The sequence below is a fragment of the Astyanax mexicanus genome, chromosome 16 (assembly GCF_023375975.1).
Source record: "Astyanax mexicanus isolate ESR-SI-001 chromosome 16, AstMex3_surface, whole genome shotgun sequence".
NCBI lineage: Eukaryota > Metazoa > Chordata > Actinopteri > Characiformes > Acestrorhamphidae > Astyanax > Astyanax mexicanus.
This window is the reverse complement of record NC_064423.1, coordinates 41,523,987-41,542,180: the sequence shown is the minus strand read 5'-3', so window position 1 is coordinate 41,542,180 and position 18,194 is coordinate 41,523,987. Positions and strand designations below refer to the sequence as shown.

The 18,194-nt window shown below is 37.8% G+C and overlaps 1 protein-coding gene across 1 annotated transcript in view; it reads left to right on the top strand.

The window, feature by feature from the left end:
* Positions 1-10,803: 10,803 nt before the first annotated feature.
* The window catches only part of trim66 (tripartite motif containing 66), a 56,496-nt gene continuing 49,105 nt past the window's right edge, over positions 10,804-18,194 (top strand). Inside the window, exon 1 of the mRNA XM_022670119.2 lies at positions 10,804-10,970. Coding sequence (XP_022525840.2) covers positions 10,927-10,970 — 44 coding nt within the window. The 5' untranslated portion in view covers positions 10,804-10,926. The remainder of the gene's footprint in view (positions 10,971-18,194) is intronic.

The following is an 18,194-nucleotide window of genomic DNA, read 5'->3' as shown; positions in this document are numbered from 1 at the left end:
AGAATAGCAGCAGATGCGAGTGAGAAGAGTGCAGGCCGGGTGCAGGATGTGGTCGGTCACCAGTGTTGCTCTGAGGCTGAGTCTACTCATCTCTGCTGTAGCATGTGGTCTATCTCTCTTTCTCTCTCTCTCTCTCTCTCTCTCTCTCTTTCTCTCTCTCTCTTTCTGACACTTGTGAACGTGTGAACATGCCTCCCCGTCTCCAGACTGTGAGCAGTGCGCAGTGTAAGCTGGCCCGCTGGCTATTGTGGCTGCCACACTGTAAATGGAATATGGCAGGAGCTGTCAGTGTGAGCCCTTCATTTCTACACTTCTATCAGAGCCCTGCGTTTATATATATATATATATATATATATATATATATACACATATGCGCTATTTTTTACATTACATTACATTTAGAGGACAATTTTGTCCATAGCAACTTACAAACAGTGATATACAGGGGTTGGACAATGAAACTGAAACACCTGTCATCATTTTAGTGTGGGATTTTAGGTTTCATGGCTAAATTGGAGCAGCCTGGTGATCAATCTTCATTAATTGCACATTGCACCAGTAAGATCAGAGTGTGAAGGTTCAGTTAGCAGGGTAAGAGCACAGTTCTGCTCTAAATATTACAATGCACACAACATTATGGGAGACATACCAGAGTTCAAAAGAGGACAAATTGTTGGTGCACGTCTTGCTGGAGCATCTGTGACCAAGACAGCAAGTCTTTGTGATGCATCAAGGGCCACGGTATCCAGGGTAATGTCAGCATACCACCAAGAAGGACCAACCACATCCAACAGGATTAACTGTGGACGCTGTAAGAGGAAGCTGTCTGAAAGGGATGTTCGGGTGCTAACCCGGATTGTATCCAAAAAACATAAAACCACGGCTGATCAAATCACGCAGAATTCAATGTGCACCTCAACTCTCCTGTTTCCACCAGAACTGTCCGTCACCACAATCAATTATTGTGCTCTAAAACCAGGTGTTTCAGATTCATTCTCCAACCTCTGTATATTTAGCAATAGAGGAAAGGAAAAACCAAAGGGGAATAGTGAGCTAGAGTAAAGGATTTTAATCACAGTTTTTTTTTTCATGCTTCATCTTGGCATCATGTTCTCCTCCACCAGTCTTACACACTGCTTTTGGATAACTTTATGCTGCTTTACTCCTGGTGCAAAACAAATTCAAGCAGTTCAGTTTGGTTTTATGGCTTGTGATCATCCAACTTACATCTTACATGAGTCAGCAACCGCAAGATGACATCAAGTGACCTATAAAAAGAATGGCTAGTGGCAGCTGGGGTGAAGTTCAAAACTCAATCTCTTAGTGGCAGGAAGATAGAAAAAAGACCTTATCCAATAAAAAGGACAGAAGAGCCAGGCTGAAATTTGCAAAAGATCATAAGAATTGGACCATAGAGGAAGAAAACTTGCTTCCTTCTGTTCTGGAAATGTTCTCCAACTCTGAGGACAGTTGTGTCCAGCAGGACAATGATCAATTCCACACAGCTAGATCAATTAATGTGTGGATGAAGGACCACCAGATCAAGACAGTGTCATGGCCAACCCAAACCTGAACCCCATTAAAAACCTCTGGAATATAATCAAGAGGAAGGTGGATGATCACAAACCATCAAACCACCAAACTGAACTGCTTGAAGTTTTGCACCAGGAGTAAAGCAGCATAAAGTTATCCAAAAGCAGTGTGAAAGACTGGTGGAGAGCATGCCGAGACACATGAAAGCTGTGATGAAAAAACATGGATTATTCTACCAATTATTGATTTAAAACTTTTCCTTAGATAAAACTTGTATTGTTTGTATCGTATTTTTAGTAGTGTTGTTGTTTCTAAATGAATATCGTTTTCTTTTTGCATTATTTGAGGTCTCTGCATCACATTTTCTGCATTTAAATAAATAAATGCTCTAAATTAGAATATTTTTATTTGGAATTTGGGAGAAATGTTGTCTGTAGTTTAAAGAATAAAACAACAATGTTCATTTTACTCAAATATAAACCTATAAATAGCAAAATCAGAGAAACTGATTCAGAAACTGAATTCATTTTTCGGAAAAAATCTAATAAATAAAAACATTGAATGAAAAGGTGTGTCCAAACTTTTGACTGAACTCAGTTTTTCACAATATGCAAATATGCAAATCAGTCTATTAATAATTCCTTCCCCCGTGTCGACGTCCAACCATCTGCTTCTCACTGCTATCAGAGGCACACAGCCCAGTCAGCCCAATCAGCTCTCCTTTTTGCCCCGCCCCTAAACCCATACATCACCCAGAGGATAGAGAAAGCTAAAATCAGGGGGTTTAGTTACTCTTTTATAAGTATTTTACTGCTGTTAAACTTCAGTGCTGGAGAGTTTCTGCTCTCTCTCTCTGGCGTTCTTTTCGCAGCTCTTCAGCGTAAAGGGCACTGCGCTGGTTTATAAATGATTTTTGTCATTTTTAATGATGTTTAATGATGTTTAAACAGCGAGTTTTCCACTCGGAGCGGCTCGGAATGACTTTTAAACGTCCAAGGCTTGGTCTGCTTCCAGAGAAAGGGCCGTTCTGCTGCACAGATGAGAGTAATTTGCTCCCCCGTGCCGAGCGTTGCTTTATTTATCCTGCGAGGCCGGAGCTTTGTTTAGTTCCTCAAATGCTGCTAAAACCCAGCGTCGCTCATATCTGGCAACGCTGTTTAATAAAGTCACGAGCTGATTGATCAAAGCTTTTCTACGCTCTGCTTCTTTTTTTTTTACCTTTGAGAAACGACGTGAGTCTGGATCAGTCCAGAAATATTTACAGGCTTTTAATGACGCTGTGTTTCTTCCAACTAAAGAGAAACTGGACTGAAAGAATGAAGGACGCTCTGAAGCCAAGATGTCTCTTAAATATGCTCTATTGGTACTGAGCTCTGCGCTCCGGGTTTATCCTTACATGAGCAAAGAATCCACTCTGAACCAGTTCTAACGAGGAAATGTGCTTTAATGCGGCCAAAGAATTCAATACTGAGTGTTTTTTGAGTTGTTATTTGGTGTATAAATTGTGAAACAATGCTAAAATATGTCAAATAACTGATAACAAATAATTTGTTAGTTATTATTTCTGCATTTTCACAGAACTTTCTACTCCTTACATTTAAAAGATAGAGTGAATAAATCTGATTGTGATTGCATTGGACGGCAGCAGGAGGCAACAAGGCAGCGAGACGGACAACAGTTAGAAACTGTTTAAAATAAAGACATTTTACACTAATAACAGTCTTTACAATGTCATATGATACTTTATAACATGTGTAATAATGCCCTGCTAAGTGCAGTTCAGCCTATACTGACCTAGTCTTAGAGTGTCTCAGAGTAAAACACCAAATCCACCGGAGATCCTATTTAAACCTATAGTTACACACAGAGGTGGGTAGTCCAGATCCAGAAAGTAAAAATAAATCCACCCCCGGGTTTTTTTTTTGGCTGAGCCACAACAGAGACGCCCATCTAATCTACTATTTGTACATTTTCACACAATTATCTGAACTTTCTACTTCTTACATTTTAATAAAAAAAAAACTTTTTACTCGTTTTTTAAATGTCCGGCTTCTCATTGGTCAATAAAACCCCAATCCAGATAAATCTCTCCATTCAGATAGAGTGAATAAAGCTGATTGTGATTGCATTGGACGGCAGAAGGACACAGTGAGGCAGCAAGACGGACAACAGTTAGAAACGTATTAAAATAAAGACATTTCTACACTAATAACAGTCTTTACAATGTTATATGTTACTTTACAACATGTGTAATAATGCCCTGCTAAGTGCAGTTCAGCCTATACTGACCTAGTCTTAGAGTCTCTGTAAAACACCAAATCCACCGGAGATCCTATTTAAACCTATAGTTACTCACACACAGAAGTGGGTAGTCCAGGTCCAGAAAGTAAAAATAAATCCACCCTAGGGTTTTTTTGGTCAAGCCAGAGCAGAGCCGCCCATCTAATCTACTATTTGTACATTTCCACACAATAATCTGAATTTTCTACTCCTTACATTTGAATAAAAATAGACTTATTACTCATATTTACTCATTTCAGCACGTTTTTTAAATTCCGGCTTCTCATCGTTCAATAAAACCCCTATCCAGATAAATCTCTCCATCCAGATAGAGTGAATCTGATTGTGATTGGATGTAGAGAAGTATAAACATATACCATTCCCACTCCCTATTGGTTTATACTGTGATCCATCACACCTGCACACAAATGTACTAAAATACATTCATTTACAGTGGGAAATATATGCAGCTAAAATACTGGTGAACAACCTAGTAAAAAATACCAGATTATTTTATCAACATTAACATTTTAATATTTTAACATTATAGTCATTATAGCTTTTAGAATAATGTGGGAGTGCTATAGGACTCTGTGGGTGTGGCCTAAGCTTTTGTTCTTAATGGCTTTTTTATTTTTTTATTTTATTTATTTTTTCCTTACATTACTTTTATACTTTAAGTAGTTTTGAAACCAGTACTTTTACTTTAAACACTTTTTTTAAGAGTAAAAAGCTTGAGTTGATTCTGCTTCAACTTCTACAGCAGTATTTTATTAAACTCTAGTATCTATACTATTCTATTTTTAAACACCTTTGTTTTGTTATTGTTAGATATGTATTACAATGTTAAAAAGTTAAATAATTTTTTTACCAGATTAGTCCAGAAGTCAGGGGTTTATCATGTCATTATGATGACTGGGCTCAACCTATATGTTGTGCAGCTCTAGATAGATGCCTGTTTACCACCCTGTTATTTTGCCTCAGAAAGAAAAATAAAACATAAAACATTGGATAGTTTAGGAGTGTAAGAAAATATTAAAATATATTAAAGTATCATGATTCTCTGTTTCGCAATAATCTATCAAAAACAGTATTAGTCTGTAATTATTAGTTTAGATGTAAAAATTGGTGTCAGAAGTGGTTCATTTAGTGTTGTGTTTAAACCCCGCCTACTAGATAGTAGCAGTGTTGTAGCCTGGCATTAAATCCCACTGTTCTGATTGGATAAAAACTTTTCTACTACTCAGTTTGGACGCATCTTCTCCTTTTTTTTTTTTTTAAAGTAATTTTCTACATTATAGATTAATCTTATTGACATGAAAACGATTAAGGGACACATGTGGATTAATGTAGTAAAGAGTAAAAAAAGTAGAAATGCAGCAACTATTGTTCAGCACCTCCAGGAACTCCTTCCTTCAAGAAGAAGCTGAGAAAACTATTCCAGGTGACTCTAAATCATGAAGACACTGAGATTAAAATTAAAACCACGAGTCTGCAGATCTGTCCTCAAAGAGAAATCTGATACTAAATTAATTTAAATTACTGGTTTGTTTAACACTTAATAATTCAGCATTTGTTCCTGTAGAGCCTTAATTAGGCCTGGACAATAATTCGATATCGGTATTTATCGCGATAAGAAATGTTTCAATAACGGTGATATCATTTTTGTGGTATATCGATATGTATTTTTTACTGGTGTAAGCTCACCCCAGAGCTGAACACAATCAGCCCCCGTAGCTGAGCTATGTCTGTGCGTGATGACGTAATCACACAGGCACTTTAGTAAATTAACTTTATGAATCCTTTAGTTTGTTTATTTGACAGGGATATCATGTTCCTTTGTATATGTATATAAATACGTCTTGTATTCTGGCTGAAGCACTTTTATATCTTATGTTGTAACTAAGTTATTTATAATTCATAAAGCCTATAGGTTTGTTTATTTGAGGGGAAAATCTTGTTGCTTTTATGTATATAAAGGCTTCTTCTATTCTTTAACCTGGTTGAAACACTTCTGCTTTGACCTGTTAAATATGTTTACAAAAGAATAAGAAGCTCTGCCTCTGTTGTAATTTAAAGTTATTTTTAGTTAGTTAGTTATATAGGCTTATGTTTGACAGGGATGTCGTGTTTTTATTTTGCTATATGCAAATAAAACTGAGCATTGATTTATTTTGAATTTTTATTTATTTCTTAAGTATTGTAAGGTTTTTGTGAAAGGATGTTTCAAAGACTTAGTAGTGTACAGATTTCCATTGCAGGGATTCTTAGCAGTTTTTCTGAGGCCTTCAAAGTATTTATATCGATATCGAAATTATATCGTATCGACCGAAATTAAGGAATATATCGTGATATAAATTTTGGCCATATCGTCCAGCACTAGCCTTAATAGAGACTTCTATATTAAATTTTCAATGTAGAAAATCAATGACTTGCTTGAGGAGCCAATTATGGGTGCCGAGTGGTCCAGCGGTCTAAAGCGCTGCCACTATGAGCGGGAGGTTGCCAGTTCGAACCCCAGCTCATGCAGCTTTACCATCAAGCTGCCGGCGCTCAGAGGGAGCACAATTGGTCCTGCTCCCTCCGGGTGAGTACAGTACAGTAGATGGCGCTCTCTCCCCACATCACTCCTAGGGTGATGCGGATCAGCACAGGGCGTCTGTGAGCTGATGTTTCAGAACTGAGTCACTGCGCTGCGTTTTCCTCCGAGCGTTAGCGCTGTGATGCTATTCGGTAATGCTGCATCAGCAGCAGCTCTAAAAGAGGCGGAGTCTGACTGTTGGGGCATCACTAGTGATAGGGGGAGTCCTAATAAGTGGGTTGGGTAATTGGCCGTGCTAAATTAGGAAGAAAATTGGAGAAATTAGAAGAAAAAAAAAAGGAGCCAGTTATCTTGTCGGTTGTGCCGAGAATGAAGGAGGCTCAGCGTGTGGAGATCTGCGTATGCGCAGTAGCCATAACAAGAAGAAAGAAATACAGGTTTTAGGGCATTATAGTTCCAAATGCTACAAACTGGTCATGAGTAAGGTTGCAACGATTAATCGATATTGATCATTTATTTATTTAATAATCGAATATTGATTATTTAAAATTGTCAACTACTAATTTCATTGTCGATTAATTGTTAATAGTCCTGCATTACACAAAGTGCTGTGGACAGAAGTGCAATGGGAGATAAATGGGAGGGTAAATGACTCACTCACACAGTTTACAGACCCAACTCTGTGTCTCCAAAAGTGCCCAAACACAACAGATCACATATTTACTCACTAAATATCAGCACTCTCCACATTCTAACAACATCTAGACATTTTAAAGCTCTTTTAAATCTCATGTTCAGCTGTTTTTATTGTTTTTAGAGATGGAGAACATGGCAGAAATAATCGTTGACTAATCGAAAAAATAATCATCAGATTAGTCGACTACCAAAATAGTCATTAGTTGCAGCCCTAGCCATGAGTTTTTTTTTTATTATTATTACACATATTTTTTATTAATTTTAAACTTGGTACAACATTCATTCAACATGTTTTTTTCCTCTTTTACATCTTTCAAGTCTTTAACCTTTAAACAACTCCCCTCCCTCCTCCTACCCCCGGCTTACTTAAAATACTTAAATACTAAAAATTATATTAAATCAAAGAAAATAAATTGTTAAATAATAATAAGCATAAAAAAGAGTACGCACATCCCATCTGCATGACATCTGTAAAAGTAAACATGCAAATAATTAATTAAATTAAAACTAGTTATAAGGCACATTCTTATTTGGTGAATGTTAAGTTTAAGGAGTTAGTAGACCAGAGTTTTAATCAGATTTTATTAGTGCAGTAAAATCTGATGCTGAAATGGTAATCAGACCTTCAGTTTCCAATATTTCTCCCCATGCAAACAGACGCTAAAGGCTGGTCTTTCTGTAATCGTAAATAACAGAGCAGAAAAAATAACAGATTTGAGCTTATCTCTTGATCAACACAGCTTTTGATTTCAATCAGTTGAGTTAATTTTTTTTAACCAGGCTTTCACTGAGTGTGTGACCACAGTGGTTGACCAGTTTGATTAAAAAAGTGCTCATAAAGTGCACTGATAAAGGATTGTGGTGAACAAATCTCTATGAACCTCTATGTTGGTTATGGTGCCGCAGTCCAGCGACATATATTCAGTGTGAACTAGCATCAGCCTTAGCGTGCATGTAGCGTGTATTCTTAAAGGTCTCATTCAATTGTTTTTTTATTCATTGTAAAATGTCTAGTTGTGTCTCTAGTGTGAATGAATGACATGTGAGCTGTTTTTTGTGGGAAATAAAGTGCTCCGGTGATCCAGTATAACACTGCTGTAGTCCAGTGGAGGAGTGGGGGAACAATAGGATTTCAGCTCCTGCTCATTAATATTTATACATGCAAACATATTGCCTCTGATTGGCTAACAGCACTGCAACACTGGGAGGCAGCAAGTCGGACAACAGTTAGAAATGTTTTTAAAATAAAGACATTTCTACACTAATAACAGTCTTTACAATGTTATATGTTACTTTACAACATGTGTAATAATGCCCTGCTAAGTGCAGTTCAGCCTATACTGACCTAGTCTTAGAGTCTCTCAGAGTAAAACACCAAATCCACCGGAGATCCTATTTAAACCTGTAGTTACTTACAAACAGATATGGGTAGTTTAGGTCCAGAAAGTAAAAATCTACCACAGGGTTGGATTTTGACTTTTAACTAGTGTAAACAGAACTGTTCTAAACATCTAAACACCTACCTATCTCAATTGTACTTGGCTGATGGGGTTTCTCCTCCATAGACTAATTCTAAACATTTGTTTCTTAGCTCTGAATTACTGGATAAAGTATATAAACACTGATGTGTTATTCGCAAAAGAATATGGAAAATCAATTAGAGCCATTAGAGCACAAATACTGTTCATAGCCAGAACAACTGTTTGGAAGAAAAAAACATCCTAAAGAAGAAAGTCGTCACTGGTGTACTTAGTTACAGATATCGAACAGGTTGACCACAGAAAACCACAGCAATTGATGAAAGAAAAAACACCATAAAACAGCTGTTAGTAACATCAGCAACAACGCTGAAGTACAGAGTTATATGGATGAGTTTTCAGTGAAGTTTCTCCAGCACAAAGGCTGGAGCAGCATTAGCATTAGCTGCTAACTTCAGCGCTAGCTCTTTCGCCGTTCAGAGTTCTGAGTATATTGGACTGTAGTTTAAAACAAGCTACGTGGGCGAACCACTAGCTAATATCACCTTGGCTTACCAGAACACTCAGAATTCCTCAGTGTAGCACTGTCTGCGCCATTTTTACTAGCACTAAGCGCTGCTAACCATGCTGTTGAAAGTATTGGAAGTCTAAGCTTTCTGTAAATGAACAGAAGTTTTTCAGGAGAGAAATCTGTGTAGATTAACATCCGGCATTCGTTTGAATGTATATATATATATTTTTTTAAGAATTACAGTTTTGTTTACTTAGCCGCCTTATAAATCCAATGCGCCTCATTTATAAAAATAGACCAGAAAATAGATGTTCATTGATAATATGGTGCACCTTACTTTACACGGTACAACTTGCTTCTATCAAAATGAAGCGTGAACTAGCTTGTTTGTATTTTGCCATTTAGCACAAGCTAACGCTAATGTGTGGTAAACGCTCAGCGTAAACATGGGGCGTGGCCAGCAAAAGCTTACTTATTGGCATAAAAACGGCTCATCCTGAAACTGGTAACAATAGAGCTGGGGAGATCTTTATCTCTAATTGTGAGAGAGATTTTGTGAGCTTGTGAACTTCATAAACATGTTTTTTTTTATAGAACATAGACCTAATTCTTCTATTCTAACCTGTGTAAAAAGAGGTATAATACAGGTGCATCTCAAAAAAGTAGAATATCATTGAAAAGGGTTTCAGGGTTTATATGGTCATGAAAAACCTGTAAAAGTCATTAAATTGGAAAAATACCCAAAAAGTTTTGAAAAACTCGTGGAAATTTGGTCTACAAATCTTTGTGTTTCAGTTTATCAATGGAGAAAATGTATTTTGAGCTAACAAAAATACATCAGAGTTAATTTGGTAATACACTTTTTATTAAATATTGTGTGTCAACCTTTTGTCTGATTAATTTTAGATGTACTATAATCAATTTTAATTTTATTTTTAGGTTTTTAGGTATTTTTGGTTTTATTGTCTATGTCTGCACTGATGTTTTAAAAATCGTATGGTGATGCCTTAAAAGACTAGAAAAGTAATGAACAATAACCCTGTATTTTATTTCATTATTAATTCATTTCAGAATGTAAAACTCATTTTAAGCGTTCATTTTTTATTATTGATGATTATGAAGCTTACAGCCAATGAAAACTCAAAAATCAGTGTCTCAGAAAATTAGACCCATATATATTAAGACCAATTGGTACTTTTGTCAGTGTGGGCAGTGTGCCAAGTCCTGCTGGAAAATGAAATTCACATCTCCATAAACCATCACTGATTGGTGGAAACTTCACACTAGACCTCGAGCAGTTTGGACTGTGTGTCTCTCCACTCTTCCTCCAGACTCTGATCCCTTGATTTCCTTTAAATGAAATGTAAAATTTACTGATGATCAGTGATGGTTTGGAGAGTCATGTCTGTCATCTGCTGGTGTTGATCCACTGTGTTTTATTATCAAGTCTAAAGTCAGTGCAGTTTTGTTTTCCTACAAAATCTTACAGCACTTCATATCTTACAGCTTCCCTCTGCTGAGAACAACTTTTATAGAGATGAGGAAGATTTCATTTTCATTTTTGGTTTTTCATTGGCTGTAAGCTTCATAATCATCAACAATAAAATAAATAAACACTTAAAATAGATCACTCTGTGTTTAATACATCTATATAATATATGAATGTAACATTTTCAACTCAAATGAAGTAACTTTTCAACGATATTCTAATTTTCTGAGATGCACTAGTATGTCCCCTTTAAGGACTGAGTTATTATCTTGTCTCTGATGTCTCTGATGTCTCTGTGCTGGTGTCTGCAGGTCCGGCGTGTTGTGGCCATGCTGTTGTTTTGTGTCCGATCCACAAACAGGAGCCTCTGGAGCTCTTCTGTGAGACGTGTGACCTGATGACCTGCAGCATCTGTCACCTGTCCTCACACAAGGACCATCGGTGAGCGAGGAGGACACACACACACACACACACACATACACACACATACACACACACAATCAGATCAGGGACACACAGATACAAAGTCATTAAAACTTGCATACATCAGGTGGTCACTGAACCATAAAGCTACAAAAATACACATACCGTATTTCTCCTCTTATAAGGAGCATTTAAAATACTTTAATTTTACCAAAAATCATTAGAGCTCTTTATAATCCGGTACTCAGCAATCTCTTCACACATAAACATAATCCATATATGGTTAGAAAGGGCGGAGCTTACTCTTTCTAAAAATAGTGATGAATAACATCCCAGTGCGGTAAAGCTAAATCTACAAGAAACCCATTGAGAGAAAAACACCTAAAAAAGTGAAAAATCTCCTTCCCCGACCAATATTATTTACCTTTAGTGCTTCAAACATATTTATATGATGTTTCAAACCAAATAATATCAGTAAATAAAGACTCAAAAGTGTCCACAGAAAAAACAGTGTGAAACTACCTGCTTTACTCAAACTAAAGCTAGGTATGGTGTGCGCACTACTTTATATAGTTTTTATTTTACTCACACATTTTTACTTTTTAAGTAGTTATTTTGCACTAAACTTAATTTTTATTTATTTAGACTAAAAAGTTTATATTTTTGTATATTTATAGTTTTCTTTGTGTGTCCTGACTGGTTAAAATACTGAAAGGTATAGGCTGCTCTGAGTGTCAGGTTTTTATTAAATAAAATTACTCCACCTGATGCTGTTTTTACATGTTTTTTTTTTTTAAATCAAAGTAATAATTAATAAACCATGTAATGAACTCAAATCATCAATATTCTTATGCTTTTAACTCATAATCACTCTAGTCTAACCATTTATAAAAATATATCTTAGGTGTGAATATATTTAAGGGCTATACATTCAATAAAAAAATAGGCGTTTGGTAAAATTTTGAGTAAAACCTGATCAGTTCCAGGAAAATATAACAATTCTGCTTCCTTTTCCATTTTAAATGATGATATTTTTGAGCAGCCGTATGTCTTCTGGAGTAAAAGAGATCAGGGCATGTGTCTGTCTGATATAATTACTGTGTTATAAGACCTGAAAGAGGAACTGAAAACAAAAACGCAGAAAAAACACATTAAAACAGACTAGAGTTCAAAGGGTTAAATTAAGGTCTTAAATTGTAGTAATAATAATAATAACAATAATAATAATAATAATAATAATAATAATAATAATTCATTTTATTTATATAGCGCTTTTCAAAATTCTCAAATACGCTTTACATACAAAGATAAGGCACAAAGTAAACAATAATAAGGGATATAGTCATTAAATTAAAAATAAGAATATATGCAGATGTATAAAATTGTCTTAAATTTACTGTAAATTTGCTGTAGGTATTAAATGTTCAGACAGTGCGTTTAATGCTGGTGGGAAAACACATGCAAACTTTAGCGGTGAGCTAGCTAACGCTACCAGAAAGAGAACTAAAGTTAATGGAGAGCTAGCTAATTGTAGCGGTGAGCTAGCTAACATACTAACTAACGTTAGCAGCGAGTTCAAATCAAATCAAATCAAATTTATTTGTATAGCGCTTTTTACAACAGGTGTTGGCACAAAGCAGCTTTACAGAAACATGATTACAGGACAAAGAATCAGGCAAAACATTACACATAGAAAATACATAATACAGAACCCCCAGTGAGCGCGGAGGCAAGGAAAAACTCCCTCAGAGCTGCAGGAGGAGGAAGAAACCTTGGGAGGACCAAGACTCACATTAAAGGGGGGACCATCCTACCACTGGTCAAACGGCTTTTAAATTAAAATTTAAAAAGTCTTTTATACATCCATATAGGTTTTATGTACTCAGGAGTGTAATAGCGCCACTAATGGCTTGGATGTAATCTGTAGTGGAGAGTAAGATGGTCGATGAGCAGCTGATCTGTGGTGGTGATGGAGAAGAGCTGACTTCAGAAACTTCCATCAGTCTGGCCGGACAGGAGACGCGAGAGCCTGAGGGTCCAACATCGGTATCGGGTCAGACAGGTGGGCAGTCAGTAACTCGGAGGAAGGCAGAGAGATGGAATTAGTTTTGACTGGATTTATGCAAAACTGAGAATATTAAAACATTATCAGAGTGTGGCAAATGACTCCGGCAGAACTGAATAAAACAGCCTAACTAAAGGCAGAGAGCCAGAAGGTAACATAGACATGGAGGCTCCCTGAAACACCAGCATCCACCCACTCCACCGTCCACAAACCTGAGTGACCGTGTGCAGTGGGAGAACAACAGCACCAGCATCTCAGTTTACCACAATTTCCTCTGTCCATGAACCCCTGGATCTGCAGCCTTATCTAAAGGGAAAAACATTAATTACCAAAAGCTAAACTAAACAAGTAAGTTTTCAGTCTAGACTTAAAGATTGAGACTGTGTCTGAGTCCCGAACATATTCGGGGAGATTATTCCAGAGTTGAGGCGCTTTATAAGAGAAAGCTCTTCCTCCTGCAGAGCTCCTCTGAATTTTAGGCACTACTAATAAACCAGCACCCTGAGATCTGAGTAATCGCGGTGGTTCATAACAGGAGATGAGGTCTTGTAAATACTCAGGAGCGAGTCCGTGTAGGGCTTTATACGTTAACAGGAGAATTTTATAGTCTATGCGGAATTTGACTGGAAGCCAGTGCAGTGCTGATAGTACTGGACTAATATGGTCAAATTTTCTAGTTTTAGTAAGGACCCTGGCTGCAGCATTTTGAACTAGCTGAAGTTTATTTAAGTTACTGCCGGAACATCCAGACAGTAGCGCATTACAATAATCTAGCCTTGAGGTAATGAAGGCATGGACTAATTTTTCTGCGTCATGCAGTGATAGGGCATTTCTTAGCTTGGCGATGTTACGGAGGTGTAGAAAAGCTGTTCTAGTAACATTAGATATGTGTTTATCGAATGCTAGATCTGAATCTATGATAACTCCAAGGTTTTTAGCTGCTGAACCAGGGGTGGCTGAGAAGTCAGCCAGATTTAGCATTAAGTCTGATAATTTATTTCTAGCAGCTTTGGGGCCTAATAGGAGAACTTCTGTTTTATCACTATTTAATAGGAGGAAGTTGTGCGACATCCATGATTTTACATCTTCTACACAATCCTCGATTTTCTTTAATCTCACTCTGTCATCAGGTTTGGCTGATATGAAGAGCTGCGTGTCATCCGCATAACAATGAAAATTCACATTGTGTTTTCTAATAACTTTGCCCAGTGGGAGCATATATAATGTAAATAATAACGGTCCTAATATAGAGCCTTGTGGAATTCCATATCTTACCATGGTATAACTGGAAGACATATCATTTATCCTCACAAACTGATAGCGATCGGTTAAGTACGATTTAAACCATGCTAAGGCAGTTCCGGTTACACCGACCATGTTCTCTAGTCTTTCTAAAAGGATAGTATGATCTATTGTATCAAAGGCTGCGCTCAGATCGAGAAGTACGAGTAAGGAAACACAGCCTTGGTCGGCGGCTATAAGTAGATCGTTTGTTATTCTAACTAAAGCTGTCTCAGTGCTATGATAAGGCCTAAATCCAGATTGAAATTTTTCATAGATCTGGTTTCTTTGCAGGTAAGAGCAAAGTTGTTGGGCTACAGCTTTTTCTAAAATCTTAGAAATAAAGGGTAAGTTTGAAATAGGTCTATAGTTAGACAGTACACTAGGATCAAGATTTGGTTTCTTGATCAGAGGTTTAATTACAGCTGTTTTAAAGGCTTTGGGTACATGGCCCAGGGCGAGCGATGAGTTTACTATCATTAACAGAGGTTTAATTATATCTGGCAGTACCTGTTTTAATAATTTTGTGGGAACAGCATCAAGTGTGCAGGTTGTGCTGTTTGAAGAGGAGATAATTTTCTCTAGTTCTAGCTGTGGAAGTGGGTTAAAGACTTCCAACCTAACTTCAGTAACAGGGTTTTGTTCTAGATCAGCCAGACCAGATGATAGAGAGGATGTAATATTTATCTGTTTAATTTTATCCTGAATGTTTTCAATTTTACTATTGAAGAAGTCCATAAAATCGTTGCTGGTGTGAATGGCTGGAATCTGAGGTTCAGTACCTGCCTGGTTTTTAGTTAATTTGGAAATAACACTAAAGAGAACTCTAGGATTATTTTTATTTATCTCGATCTGTGAGGCCAGATATGCTGAGCGGGCTTTATTAAGTTATTTTCTATATTTAACAAGACTGTCTTTCCACGCAGAGTGAAACACTTCCAGTTTAGTTGATCGATATTTACGCTCTAAATTTGGTACTAACTGCTTTAAGGTACGAGTTTGATCATTGTACCACGGTGCGAGCTTTTTCTGTCTCTCTATTTTGTGTTTAAGGGGTGCTACAACATCTAAGGTAGAGCGAAAGGTATTTTCTAAACCTTCGGTTAGTTTGTCTAGTTCTACTGGGTCTATAGGAGAATACATTAGAGTTGATAAGTCTGGAAGCTTATCTGTAAATTGTTGGGCTGTAAAAGGCGTAATTGAACGTTTTACAGAGTAGCTAGGGGATGTACGTATATTATGACTGAGATGTAATTTAAATGAAATAAGGTAATGATCTGAAATTGAGGAGGTTTGAGAACGAATATTCGGGTTATCTATGCTCACACCCAGGGTCAAAACTAAATCCAGAGTATGATTACAGTAATGAGTAGGTCCTGTTATATTTTGAATAATACCAACTGAGTCTAAAATCGATGTGAATGCCTTTTTTAATGGATCATCCAATTTTTCGAAATGAATGTTGAAGTCTCCAACTATAATCACTTTATCATTACTTACTGCTAAGTCTGTGACAAAATCACTAAATTCTTTTAAAAATTCTAAATAGGGCCCTGGTGGTCTGTAGATGTTAATTAAAGAAAATGCATTCTTTTTTGTAACTGGATTAATTATACTGGTGTAAAGAAGCTCAAAAGAAGTAAAATTTTCATAATGTTTCTGATTGCTAACTAAGGTACTTTGGAAAAGTATGCAGACCCCACCTCCTCTACCGGACAATCTCGGATTGTGTATATAATTATAGCCTGCAGGGGTGGCTTCATTTAATGCTACATATTCATTTGGCCTAATCCAGGTTTCTGTCAGACACAGAACATCGAATTTCTGATCAGTTATCATTTCATTCACCAGAACTGCTTTTGAATTCAGAGATCTAATATTAAGTAAACCAATCTTTAGGCTTGAAATGTTAGTACTACAGTCTGGATATGATTGTTTAATATAAGTTAAGTTATTTAGATTTACTGTTTTAGTTTTTTGATGTTTTTGTTTGACTCGGGGGACAGACACAGTCTGAATACATTGGTATCTAGGTAACGTCTCTTTGCAGCTCGCAGACGGTCGGTTAAGCCTCTCTGTCTGCGGCCTGGTCCCGGCTCTGGATTGTCAGCAGCTTCTAATACTACTCTGCCGACTAACTAAAAGACTATGAGCTATGCTGCATGAAAGTAAGGCAGCACCCTCCCGCGTGGGGTGGACACCATCCCTACCTAAAAGACCAGGCTTGCCCTCAAAGTGTAGCCAGTTATCTATAAAGCCCACATGATTTTCTGCACACCACTTGGACATCCAGCGGTTCAGCGAAGAAAGCCTGCTGTAAGCTTCATCACCACGCCTCATTGGGATGGGGCCAGAGCAGATTACCTCCTCGGACAGCGTCTGGGCCTGTTTAATCACCTCTTTAACATTAGCCTTAGTTACTTCAGACTGCCGCAGACGAATATCATTGGCCCCTACATGAATTACTACCCTCGAATATCTCCTATTCCCTAACCTAAGGTTGCCACTAATGTCCGGTGCTCTGGCTCCCGGTAAACAAGTAACTGTTGCCGCTGGTGCCCCTAAAGGAGTAGCTAATTTCACGTGTCGGACGATAGAGTCTCCTATCACCAGAGTACCTTTAACAGGCTCCTCAGTTGGTGCTTCACTGAGCGGGGCAAACCTGTTTGACACGTGAACTGGGGGAGCGTGGTGTTCAGGTGGGCTGGCTGTGGCCTTTGCGGTAGCATTAGCCTTAGCCTTTCGACTATGCCGCCGAGACGTTACCCATTCGCCCCGCTGTGAGGGCTCTAAGGCCGGAGTCGAGGGGGTACTAACTCTCCCTGAGACACCCGGGGCTGCTAACAGTGAATCCTGCTGTCTATCCCTTATTAAACCCCGGACGTGCAGCTCTAACTTATTCACCTTATCCACCAAGGAGCTAACTATCTCACACTTAGTACAAATACCACTATTGTTACCAGTATCGGTGGATAAGGGATCTAAGCTATACATGCCACACTCTAAACAGGTGTAAACCTGAGCAGAAGCCATGGAGAAAAAAAAGCACTCACCTTGTTTCAGTTGAAATTAGAAACTTACACAAACAAACTGCAGCAGCAAACAGCTAATCCAGCAAACCTGAGGAAAAAGTCTATAAAAGTAGACTGAGAGTGGATTAATAGGTGTGTAGAGCAAAGAGGAAGCAGACTAAAAGTGGATTAGTAAGTGTGAAGAGAGTAAAAGAGAAGAAAACAGAGAAAAGTGTAGAAGCTGAAGATTAAAGCAAGCTTTCAGCAGCAGAGCAGCACAGCAGCAAACCAGCACAGCAGCAGACCAGAGTAGTAGAGAGCAGAGCAGGGAGCAGAGCAGGGAGCAGAGCAGGGAGCAGAGCAGGGAGCAGAGCAGGGAGCAGAGCAGGGAGTTATCTAGATACATTACTGGGGAGAGAACTACTGTTAGCGGAGAGCTAGCTAACATAGTACCATTAGCGGCGAGTTATCGGAGAGAGTACTAAGATTAGCAGAGAGCTAGCTAACATCTTATCTAGCTACATTACTGGGGAGAGAACTAAGGTTAGTGGAGAGCTAGCTAACATACTAATGTTAGCAGCGAGTTATCTAGCTACATTACTGGGGTGAGAACTAAGGTTAGCGTAAAGCTAGCTAACATTAGCAGTGAGCTAGCTAACATTCTAATGTTAGCAGCGAGTTATCTAGCTACATTACTGGGGAGAGAACTGAGGTTAGCAGAAAGCTAGCTAACATAGTACCATTAGCAGCAAGTTTGCTACATTACCAGAGAGAACTAAGGTTACTGGAGAGCTAGCTAACATAGTAACATTAGCAGTGAGCTAGCTAACATGCTTACAAAAACATTAGCACCTAGTTAGTTACATTACCGGGAAGACAACTAAA